The sequence below is a fragment of the Dermacentor silvarum genome, chromosome 5 (assembly GCF_013339745.2).
Source record: "Dermacentor silvarum isolate Dsil-2018 chromosome 5, BIME_Dsil_1.4, whole genome shotgun sequence".
Lineage (NCBI taxonomy): Eukaryota > Metazoa > Arthropoda > Arachnida > Ixodida > Ixodidae > Dermacentor > Dermacentor silvarum.
Window position 1 is genome coordinate 6,516 of NC_051158.1, and position 12,444 is coordinate 18,959.

At 47.0% G+C, this 12,444-nt stretch overlaps 1 protein-coding gene across 1 annotated transcript in view; it reads left to right on the top strand.

The window, feature by feature from the left end:
- The first annotated feature begins 8,666 nt into the window (after window positions 1-8,666).
- The window catches only part of LOC119452796 (uncharacterized), a 47,421-nt gene continuing 43,643 nt past the window's right edge, over window positions 8,667-12,444 (top strand). Inside the window, exons 1-2 of the mRNA XM_049667216.1 lie at window positions 8,667-8,728; window positions 10,636-10,723. Of these exons, the coding sequence (XP_049523173.1) occupies window positions 10,657-10,723 (67 nt within the window). The 5' untranslated portion in view covers window positions 8,667-8,728; window positions 10,636-10,656. The remainder of the gene's footprint in view (window positions 8,729-10,635; window positions 10,724-12,444) is intronic.

A 12,444-nucleotide genomic window follows, 5' to 3' on the forward strand; every position in this document is an offset into this window, starting at 1 on the left:
GCGTGGCTCATAATCAGAGCTGGTTTTGGCACTTAAAGCCCCAGAATCAATCAATCAAATCAAAATCAATCTAGTAGAAACGCGGCCTCTTGCGTGGGCCGATCCCGGAGGTAGTGCCAGAAAATTACATGATTTTCAGGTTTCTGTCGCGCGAAAGGCCGTGGGGAGACAGGAGGGGAGGCGACGTTTAGCCTCGGCACCAAATGCGTATCTTGGGACAGGGCGTTTTGTTTCGCACTTTTAACATTTCAGTCTGAAAAGATTTGACATAAAACGCATGTGCTGCCGGTGTTTTGTTTCATGAAATTTGTTTATGGGCTGTCACTCTCAAAATTCTGAGGAGCTGTATAAACTTGGACTTGTAGCAGCACCTGCAACGTGCAGAACTGTAGTCGACGGCGGCGGCGTTTTGTCCGCGTTCGCACCGAACGCGCGCGGCGTTGGTGACGTGTTTATGAAGAACGCACCAACCTTTGCCGTACACCCTATGGCGGTGTACCGTAGCGACCATAAGGCCATGGTCCCTGTGGTCACTAAATAAATGAAAACCACCGGATCATATATATTTCTGATTCTTTAATAGTTCAAATAACAAATTGCACCCTGACATCTTAATAGTCATAATTGGAAATACACAATTCCCACCACAGTGCAGCTTCGCCAGTCTTGCATCTCCACCCCAGTGGAAGGGCTGACAGTTTTCTTTTATTATAGCGAGCGAGCAACCCACTATTAGGGCCCCAACGTGCATGGTGATGATGAGTAAGTACAGATGAGGAAGATGAAATGCACACGCTCAGTATATATATATATATATATATATATATATATATATATATATATATATATATATATACACATTGTAGTGGGGAATATGCATGTAGGTGCCGTGGGCACTGCCATCGCTCCGGCGCGAGACCCGAGATCGAGCTGCTGATGCCAAAAGCTAGGACTGTGCTTAAAAAGCCCCATGCGATCCCTCGGACAAGCTTCAATAAATTCCCCTTTCATTTGGTGGAGGTGCGGGGTAACCTCGAAAACTGGAACTCCGAAGCCGGACGCTACCCACTGCGGCGACCATGCCTGACGACACCGCCCAGGAAGATACACCTCAGCCTCCAGCGGTCATCGTTTCTGGTGTGTTGCGTCAGCTTGATCCTGCCATCTTTAGCGGTACCGATGATCATGACGTGGAGGATTGGTTGTCATCTTACGAGCTGGTAAGCCGGCAAAATAAGTGGGACGACGCCACCAAGTTGCACAACATGTTGTTTTACTTAACCGGCGTCGCGAACCTCTGGTTCCGAAACCAAGAACAGGATTTCACCATATGGACTACATTCAAGACCAGTTTTGCAGAAGTGTTCGGGTGCCCCGCCGTGCGCAAGCTTCGAGCTGAACAACGCCTGCGTGGGCACGCACAACATCACGGTGAAACGTTCACCAGCTACATCGAAGATGTCATTGACCTGTGTAGGCGGGTGAATTCGTCAGTGGCAGAACAGGACAAGGTACAACACATTATGAAAGGCATTGATGAGGGCACATAGCAAATGTTTGCGAAGGATCCGTGTACCGTGGCCGACGTTATCAATTTGTGCCAAAGTTTTGACGAGCTACGGAAACAACGCATCTTAGCTCGACGCCCACCACCCACGGAAGATTCGCTAGCAGCATTGGCTATTGGCGACAACCAGACAACTTTGGTGACGCAGATAAAAGAATTTGTGCGGGTAGAGGTTGCGCGACAGCTCTCCACTTCGCGACCACGGAGAAGCCTTTTCACTCTTTGGCTCCAGCGATCCGACATATGATTCAAGTGCAAGTGACCGAAGCTCTTCCATCTCCGTGTCAGCCGGTTCCCGTGGCCGCGCCTCTGACGTATGCTGAGGGGGCTGCACGGGCTCCTCGCCTGGCGGTGTTCTCTCCTCCGCCTTTGCCTCAGCAGCCGGCGGCTCACTTATTCGGTGCACAACAGCAGGATACAAATCCTTGGCGCACTGCTGATAACCGCCCCATATGCTACGCCTGCGGCACCCCGGGACATGTAGCGCGCTTCTGCCGTCGGCGTTTCCCGGCCTTCATGCGCACCGCGCGAGCCCCCAGCTACAGATTCCGACCATTTCGTATGCCACAACAGCCGCCACCGGAAGTCTACGTTGCTGATGACGTACCAGCTCCGGAGTACCAGCCCCTCGCCGCCGCTCCCTCTCACCTATGCGTCGTCGGCCCAGTGCCAGTACTGAGGCGGAAAACTGATTTCCGCAGTTCCTGAGGCACGAACTGCGTAGTCGTCGGAAAATCGAAGTCCTCGCTTCTTCCCCGCTAACGTTATTGAAGTGTCAGTGGATGGCATCAAATCTTTTGCGCTCGTCGACACAGGTGCCGCCATATCTGTGATTAGTGAAAAGCTTTGTCGTTTATTACGGAAAGTGACCATGACGCCTTCGGTACTATCGCTTAGAACAGCCACTGCTCAACAAGTTCAGCCATCACTATGTGCAATATCAGGGTGCTGATTTGAGATATTTTGTACTCTATTGAATTCTTTGTGCTAACCGGTTGCTCCCACGATGTGATTATCGGCTGGGATTTTCTGTCGCGCCATCATGCCGCCATTGACTGGGCGCGTGCTGAGGTTCAGTTCTCCGTTCTGCCAAAAGCTAGGACTGTGCATAAAAAGCCACTTGCGATCCCTCGGACGAGCTTCAATAAATCCCCCTTTCAATATATATATATATATATATATATATATATATATATATATATATATATATATATATATATATATATATATATGTATACTAGTCCCACTGGGGAGTTTCTGCAGTAAACTTTGAGCAACATTGTTGCAGCGGAACCACCACACGCCCAATACATTTCTATACAATTAGTTTCAACTTAAAGTGGGAACTCATACTTTTACAAAAATCCCTCCTCTCGCACCCGTCAGTCAAATCAAGGCTTCCAGCAAGCCCTACATCATGCTGTATTTCTTTGTTGTCTTTACTACCGTTTAGGCGGGTAAAAAAAATTATAGGTGCAATATGCAACGTCATACAGATACATAAATGCACACTGCAGTTACACCACGTTTCTATTCACGCCAAACTAACAATCTCGGGAGTCTAACACCGCTCAGTGTCCGAGTTTTAAAGGACGGCTATGAAGTCATAACAGTCATGACATAAAGAAAAACAAAACTCGCAGGATGCTTGCGAATGTGTAATGCGAATGTTTAAGTACGAGCTGTGGTGCGGGCTCGGCGTTTTAACACGATAGCGTTAAGGGCCCCATGTCGCAGAAAATCCGGTGTCGGCAACCGGCATGCGATGTGGTGGCGGATAAAATCATCCCCAACCACGCAGGCCCTCCGAATATATTAGGTACATGTATATGTTCTATCATTAATGTGGCTCACACCTTGTCTTGCATTCTTGGCAAAGCTATTCTACGGAATTTTGAAAATGACAATCCACAAACAAATGTCATGAAACAAAACACCCACAGCGCATGCATTTTATGTTAAATCTTCTCAGACTGAAATATTAAAATTACGAAACAAAAACAATAACCTAAAAATTCTGCATTTTTTCTGGCGTGGCTGTGCAATATCTCCGGGATCGCCCCGCGCAAGAGGCCGGCCACGTTTCTACCAGAAATCTCGCCTTCGTGCATAGCGTTCGCCGCCAGTGTTTCCCGGTAACCATAACGGTTGCTTAAGCTGCAGTTGTCGGGAAACGTGAGAGAAGCAGTTAGGGATCTCTGAATGCTATCGCGTCCCACTCTTAAAAGCGAAGCTTAAGCGTCCTCCAAGTTTTTCGCTTGCGATCTCGAACTCGCGAATCGCTTGGGGGTCTGAAGGCATGACAACGACGAGGTGGCAACGACTAGAAGCAAACATGAGCCCATCACACTCGATGACCGCGGAAACTCACGCTGGCGTGAGCAAGCGCACTGCAGCAGCGAGCGAAGTGACCTTCGTGGGGTCTATCGCTTCTACGGAAACTGAACGGCGAAAGCACAGCGTGCACAAAGGCATGAGCCGTCTGCAGATCGCTTTCAAGATAAGGCGCGCGCTACCACCCTCGCCCGCGCAAAATACAATTACGCAGTTGCTGGCAGAGTAGAAGCTGCACCACCCCCCCTCCAGCGCTGCCTTCCTGCTTCACTCCTTTCGCGAGCGATATTGAGTCGCCAGTTCGCCTTGCGCCTGGTCGCGAATTACGCAGTTGGTGCCGGAGCACAACACCGCCCCCCCCCTACCTCCTTCCTTCCTTCCGATGCCCCCACGGCCTTTCGCGCGACGGAAGACATCGCGTTCGCTCTCCGCCGTGCGTTTGCTCTCCATGAAAACGCGCGAGGGACGCGCGCTTTCACTCGCACGTGCACCCTACGGCGCTTGGCGATTTTATCGCCATCGGACATTATACGGAACCCTCAGCGACGGTGACGCCGACGGCAGAAATCCGCTTGGAGTGTCCATATAATTGATATCGCAATAAAGCATGCAATGGTTCAAATGACAACAGACGCTTAACCATACGTCGATGTCCATAAAGGGGTGAAAAGCATTTATAGGCCCTAAACCTGGACCAACGTGTCAAATATGTTTGATGGCCGGTATGGTGCGTTCGAGCAAAGCATTGTCTATATAAAAAACCGGTAGACCCCACGCCCTGTGAGAACTGATGTTGTGCGAAGCAGTGCGCGGGGAGCTTATATATCAAGTTAACGAAACGACCGGGAGAGCACCAAGACGTAGGCGGCTGTTTCATGACCTTCATGACACGCACGTCATGTCATGACCTATATTTTATGACCGAACTTTTTTCAGTGGTTTTTGAGTGCTAATCTTTTTTTGCTACGTCATTGTCATTTTTGGTGAGCCATGCTCATTACAATGACTTCTACCATCAACCTTTAGTGTTCACTTAATGCCCACACCCAGTGGTGTTTGAGTTTTAATCTTTTTACGCGGTCATTGTCATTTTTTGCTGAGTCATGGTCATTATTGAGTCATTGTTGTATTGTACTATCATTATCGTTACTATCATCATCATCATAGTTGCATCCATTACCATAATTAATTCTCAATTCTTTGCCACTTTGGGGGTTTTTTAACCAATGAGAGCACCAAAGCGTAGGCGGCTGTTTCATGACCTACATGACACACATGTCATTCATGTCATGACCTATCATTTATGTTCGTCATATACTCTTGCGAGTCTTGTCATACTATGCCAATATTGGTACATACCGAGTTAACGAAACGAACACGACCGAGAGCACCAAGACGTCGGTGGCTAGATAGATACTCTCAAAGTGACAAATGTTCGCCAAGAAATGCTTCGCATTTAAAAGTCAAGAACAACGCCTTTCTTGACTATGTGCGCATACCTTCCGCGGTCGCCTGTTTTGCGCAAAGATGTATATATTTACGTATCCGCTTTCTTTTGAATATTCGGAAACACGAGATAAAAAAAATATCGGAGGGGCTTCATGAACAACCACGCTCAGCAAACGAACATGTGGAAAAGGATTTAAAAGCAGGGGGATAATTTCGTTTCATTTTCGGGAAGGATTCGCCGCAAGGCATATAAGGGGTAAAATATCGGAGGACACCTAAGTACTTCTTACGAGTTGTGAATGCCAAAGCATTAATGTCCAACTGAACACCGTGGAGCGGTCCTTCGAGTTATGAACTCCTCACGGGCAAGCAAACGCGGGGCTTGGCGAGTTTTGATTTGGCCTTACCAAGGCGCAGTTAAAACGCAGGCGAGAGTTTGCGTGGACAAGGAACGCGCAGATAACACAGACTTCCGAGAGCGATGCCCTTTCCCCTCACGCAGCACGTGGCGAGCTAGCGCGCAGCAGGTGTTGTCTTTCGCCTGCTCTGCTCCATGTAGGATTCAAGGGTGGTGGTCTCGGAGTCTGGCGTCACACTAAGGGTCGCTCTCTAGCTTACGCCACCGGTGCGTCTCGAAACAGGTAGCTGGCCTACGCTACCGGGCCGTCACACGGAGGCTTAGCGGGCCTACGCCGTCATCCGAGCCTTCTTGACGGCGGTTGCTTCTTTATTGGTGAGTACGAGTTCGAGAGGTTGGAGGAACGGCACTGGGGGTTTATTTACATAGGAGAGGTAACCTTATTTACAGGAAAAAAGGCCCTACTCGTCGTGGCAGGAGCACGGAGCACGGAGCACGAAGCTACAAGCTATATGTCAGAGCATTCTTCGAGAGCACACTCCACACACTAAGGATGAATCTTCAAACCACACTGTCTTCCCTAGATCACGCGCTAGGAAAACGAGTACTGTCCCAATCAACCAGTCGAGTGGTCCGCATCGGCGCGGCACACCGCCTCCGAGGAGAAGAAGGATGTTACAAAGTACACGGTCCGCCCCTAAGCTGATCCTGGAAAGGGGAAAACAAGCATACCAGACCCAGCGTTTCCCTGTCGACCGTGGAGAGGTCAACTGCACGAGCCCCTTGGAGGGTGAAGCTTCTCCAGGTCCTGGCATCTTTCGCTGGGGTTCTGGGAAACCCTCCAACGTCTCCTTCCCCCGCCGAAGTCTACCAATTTGCCGTCACTGAAAGACGCATATTCTGGTATTAATGCCGAGTATTTCGTCATTTCTGTGTTGACGTTGACTCGGTGGAATGCTGTTTGACGTCGGTATCACAAGGAGCCCGCCCTCTACTCTTCGGCGAATACGCCAAACCTAACATCCGTCGAGGTGTGCTCGTGACGTGGCGCCGTAGCCAATAGGAATCTAGGTGCCGTTTTTTAGCTTGCCCAGACGACAGAAGCCTTCGTTCAATGGACCATTTGACGGTTTTGCATCAATAGTAGTGAAAAAAAAAACAGCGAAGCTGGTGGCCTTTCCCTAGCTTTAGCTTGACTTTTTATTAGCTTTAACTTAGTTCTATGTTAACTTTACCTTGGGCTTTTCATTACCTTTACCTTGGTTCTCTTTTAGCTTTAACTTGGCCTTTCTATTAGCTTGGCTTTCTAGGCTTTAGGTGGCGGTGCTAGGGAAACTCTGGATCGGTGCGAAGTCTTCGGAGTCACTCTCGAGTGGCAGCGTGGCGCTTTTCGCGCCGCTCCTCCTCTTCTTTGGGCGGGACGATCTTCGGATGACCCATGTGCTCGGCGCAAATTCACGAGCCAAAATATGTGTCCGCGCCTCGGCGACGTGGAGCTATATACTCTGGAGTGACGTCATTGCCTATTATCGCCCCCACGTGGCTGTGGGGAGAAGCTAGGCAGGGCTACGGCGGAGGGGCGAGCGGCGCTGCTGCGGAGGTTAGGCGAGACGCTTGGTTTCAGCTTCCCTAGCTCTCACTTCAGTCTTTGGGTAGTGACCCGTGTCCAGTTCTCTGGTCGAAATCTGCCGAGCCGCCGCCGTAGGCATCGGCTGCAGTCACGGACACCGGGCGCGTTCGGTGCGAACGCGGGGAAACGCGGTCGGCGTCGGCAGTTCTACGCGTCCAACTACCACCTGCCTCACTCCTCCTCTCCACCTCGCATCCGCTATGCTGCGCGATGCTATTTTTATACTCTGCTTTCACTCTCTCTCAGCTCTCTCTCCCCCCGCTCGGCGAAGTAGTAGTATCTGAGGTGACGTCACCGCCAGGCGGAGGAGTTTTCTGCATACACCACCGGACTACATCCAGCTTAATCTGCTTCGCTGTTTATAACATCAAAACTTGTAACACTGCGTCGTCCGAGAACTGCATCACTGCCGCAATGTGCAGGAACTGCAGCAACTTGGTCATATTTTGTCGATTTTCAAACCTGGATAATCTAGCTATGGTGTAAGGGAGACTCCAGCCCGAGGCCTCCAAAGAGATACTTTTGTTATAAATACTTCTTTTCTCTCCTTGACATCTTTCTCTTCTTATAATTACAGGCATTAAACGTGAAATACAACATATAATATTGGTAACGATCTACTAATAAATACTTTCGAACGTGGGTATGAGAAAAATACCCGTGAAATTATTGCTAGGATGTAAGGATGCACATTTTCGACCTTCTGCGCATTGGTGAAATTATTCGCCCCCCGAGGTAGCTTGGCGGCTGTGGCGTTGCCCTTCTGAACTCGAGGTCGCGGGTTTCACCCTGGCCTCCCCTGCCAAATTTCAATGGGGACGACATGCAAAAACGCTTGTGTGCCTTGACTTAGGGGCATGTTAAAAAAACCCAACGTGCTGAAAATAAATCGGAGCTTCCCATTACGACGTCCCTCATGATCAAATCATGGTTTTGGATCGCCATTAAACCCCAAAATTTAATTATGTTTTTTTACATGTATTTGTTTTTTAAGGTTGTGTGCATCATTTGCATATTTTTCTCATTAAAAGTGTGTAGCTTAATTTGTGTCCATCCACAGCCTGCTCAAACAGGGTATCTGTTTATCATGTCTTATACTCGATTTGATCAAACGTGATTTTGCATATGTATGGTGTTCTTTATACTTAATTAACACATTTCTTTTCAAGTAACCTCTGATATGTAGCAGAATTATATTCTCTGAGCTGACCTACTCCAAGAGGCGGCCAATATTTGCACGAAACATCAAAAATGCATAATTGACTAATTGGCAAAACTCTTATAAGTCTTATAATGCAACCTCTTATAATATGCTGTAATAACTTTGCAGGATATTACACTTTAACTTTACAGAGCACACATATAACACGAGGCACGACTTACAACAAGGGTAAGATACGGACAAATTACGGCATGCAAAAGCAGTCATTCATTGTTGCAGATTTTCTAAATCATCATCCTGCCATGCACACTATATTAAACGAATCACCATTTCTAGGAATATTAAAATTAGCGTAGCTTGCACTGGAGGCGCAATGCTAAAGAGACAGCGGAGCTGATGGGCACCTAGCTATTGCTCTGGCTTTTGGGCTAGGCTAAGCACTACCAAGTCTTCCCCAGCATTTTCCGGAATTTATTGATTATGGATCAACTATCGATTAGCTATTGATTGGCTATCTGTTGGCTATCGCAAGGTATTGGCCACGTATTTGGGCTACGCTAAGCACAACCAAGTGATCTCCAGCATTTTCCGAAATTTATTGATTATTTATCAATTATTGATTAGTTATTGATTGGCTATCGATTGGCTATCGATGGATGACTAACCTTAAGTAGTCCCAACCATGCTTAGCTAGACTTAGCCAGGCCTAACTTCGATAGTTCACAGAGGTATGTGCCATTGCGCTTGGACCCTTTCTGCACCAACTCCAGGATCGGGCCACAGTTTTCTGATTACAACAGACAGATTACGCTAGACATGAACAGCTCCGCTGTTAAAAAAGTAAACATGTATTTGTTGTTGCTTAAAAAATGATTGTTTACTTTGAAACTGCAAATAGCAGTTTGCTGCTATACATTGCTGCTATATGTTACACGTACCTTCCATTGTAGGTGTAAGTATTCACTGTATGTAGCTTGCTTATCATGTGTGCTTGAGTGTTTTGTGTACGGGTAAAGGGGACTGACACTTAAGCATTCGTGCATTTTTGTCAGGCTCTTAGAACTTCTTTGTATTTTCTGTCAAATAAAATAAACATTCATATGTTGAACGTAATGAATTATAGCATAAGCGTTCGCAGCTCATTTCCACTTGGAAATAATTTTCCAGGTATGTTTGAGCTTTAATGTATAAAAAGGCATTTTGTGTACAAAAGTGAAACAACAGCCCAATTTTACCCCAATTTTGACAGTGTTGAACTCAATACTGCTGCTAGTTTCAAATTTCTGTCCATGTGAGTGTTCCTTGCAAACTCACTAACTAGCTTGAATTCGCATATGGCAATATGTGCGCTAATGTGGTTAGTTAAGCGGTTCATTAGTGAAGTTTAGGTAATTAGTGAATTATGCGTCTTGTTTTTTTTTGTGCACGTTATTTATTTATTTATTTATTTATGTTAACCCTAAAGGCCCTCATGGGGAGGGTATTACATAGGAGGGGGGGGGGGGATACATTCATTAATAAATGCCGTACATATTAGAAAGAGCAACAATACATACAGCAATAATAAAAAACAGCAATTAAAACATAAAGCACAATACGAAAGATACGGATGAACAAAAGAACAGTCACCAAAATATTATTACAGATTTCCATCATAGCGAAGTAAACCTTAGAATATTTTTGTGTCAGTTTCTGTGGCGATGTGCGATGGCAAATTGTTCCAATGAATGACCGTGCCAAAAATCAATGAGTTGGCATGAGAGGATGAATGGCACTTTACGCGTTTAACTTGGCAGCCTCTTCGACTAATCTCGCTCAGGTTTGCGCTATATGCCACAGGTGATTTTTTTAACAATTCCTTCAACGTTTAAACAAACCGTGGCATAGGTTTATCTTATGAGTTGTGAGCCTCCAATTACGTCAGTTGAAAGAGCCCCTGGAAGAATTCTTCTTTAAACATTGCACCATTTTGTTTTGTGCTCCACGGAAAAGGTGAAGGTTATAATACACGTCGAGTAACCAGCGGTAGGTCGTTGTGTACACTTGAACACGTCCCCTATCATCAAAGCTCATGCTACCACGCTGGATATTTTTTTTTGCAATTATGAAATGTCATATATTCTTCTTTATTTCAGGCTTGCTGGCGGTCAACGACAATGCACATTCATTTGTTCTCTCTTCTGCTCGGGATCGTTTACATGGCATTGAGTGAAGGAGGCACCTGTAAGTGAAGTGCACCTGTAACATACCCCCAAAAGCTTAGCAAGCAACTAATATGTATATCTACGTTTGCGGCTGCTCTAGCGCAGTAAACAAGTATTTGTGATTTAATCCGTGTCGTACACAGATGTACATATGCAATGTGTGGCGACTATTATTCGCCGAGATTTAAAACTATTTCTGGGCGCTCGAGCCCGACGTGACAAAGAGCGTATCGTAATTTTTCACCAACTAGGAGAACCCGAAGGATTTCTCTGAAGCATGCTGTTTGCCCTTTTATGGAGCCCGTCGAGGTTTATGAGCAAGCGGTCTATTGACATACATAGAACGATGAATAAACCAGCGTAGAAATATCAAACTTACTATAAAGCTTTCAAAGACAACATTGTAGGGAATTTGAGAAAACTCTGGATTCAGTTATCTATCTATCCAGTAAGCAAGGATTGCTTATATGTTTAAAAGAGCGCCCGCAAGCTGCGAAAAAATGCGAGTACACCTAAGCACTTCTTGTGAGTTGTGAATGCGAAAGCATTAATGTTTAATTGAACGGCGCTGCGCGGTGCTTCGAGTTTCGCGCTGCGAAAAATGTACCATACCGGTACTTGCTGCCCGAGCGCAGCAAGCAGCAGCAGCAGCAGCCTGCAGTGCCAACGCCGCATGCTACCAACTCGGCGATGCATGCTCTCTACTCTCGCGTTACACCTGGGGCGCCATAACGTAAAATGATTCCAAACTGTTTTGATTCCAATTTCTGCAATCAGCCTCCACGATTGGTCAAAACATTTTCGGGCCGCTCCCAACTTCGCCTGTCTGTCACGCGACGTCACGAAAACCGCAACAGCTTCCCATCTGATATAACGTGTGCGCACTGATTATGCATGATTAAACCGCACAAAAGAAAAATAATCATTGCTGATTCGATGTCTTTTCACCAATAGCTCTCTGTTATTGGTCCAATGTTTTCTGGCTACGCCCACTTCGTCTGTCTGTCACGCGACGTCACAAAACCGCAAAAACTCACCACGTCACAGTGACGTGTACGCGAAAAAATGCATTAATATGCCGAACAAAACTGAAAAATTTTCTGAATAGCCACAGACTGCCCCGTTCCGAAAGGAATCAAAGATGGCTGCCCGCCGATCGCTCAGGCCCTCGCTACTCGCACCTGCCGGTGAGCATGTATTTATTTGCGCATGATAAACCTTTTTGCGTGGCAGTAAAACGTTATCGAGCCCTTTCGGCATGCATACGACATCCCTCTGTCAACTCTTCCTTGTTGAGGATCCGTTTTAGCGGCATTTTTATCCTTCCGTTTCACGCCGCCGCGATTTTCGACCAGCCACCGCTAGCTAAGTAAGGCGAAGTGGACCAATCGGAGAAGCCGGCACCACCCTCTTCATGCGCTTATCTATTTTCACTGTGCTGGCTCGGCCCCATCGAAACCCTCTTCACTAGAGGGTGCTCCTCGCCTCTTGTCAGCCAATTAGATAAGAAAAACCGCTGAGTGTAGACGATGTTATTGGTTTTGAAAGCGAACAAAGGTGACATCCTATAAACGAGGAGAGTGTTTGATTGGGTTGTTCAGACAACGCTGTGGGTCACCGCCCGATGCTTGCGTCGGTGGTTACGTAAATTTGACGTCAGGAGTTTGGAATCAAAACGTTTTGGAATCATTTTACGTTATAGCTCCCCTGGCGCGCCAGCGGCGCAGCAGGTGTTGCCGG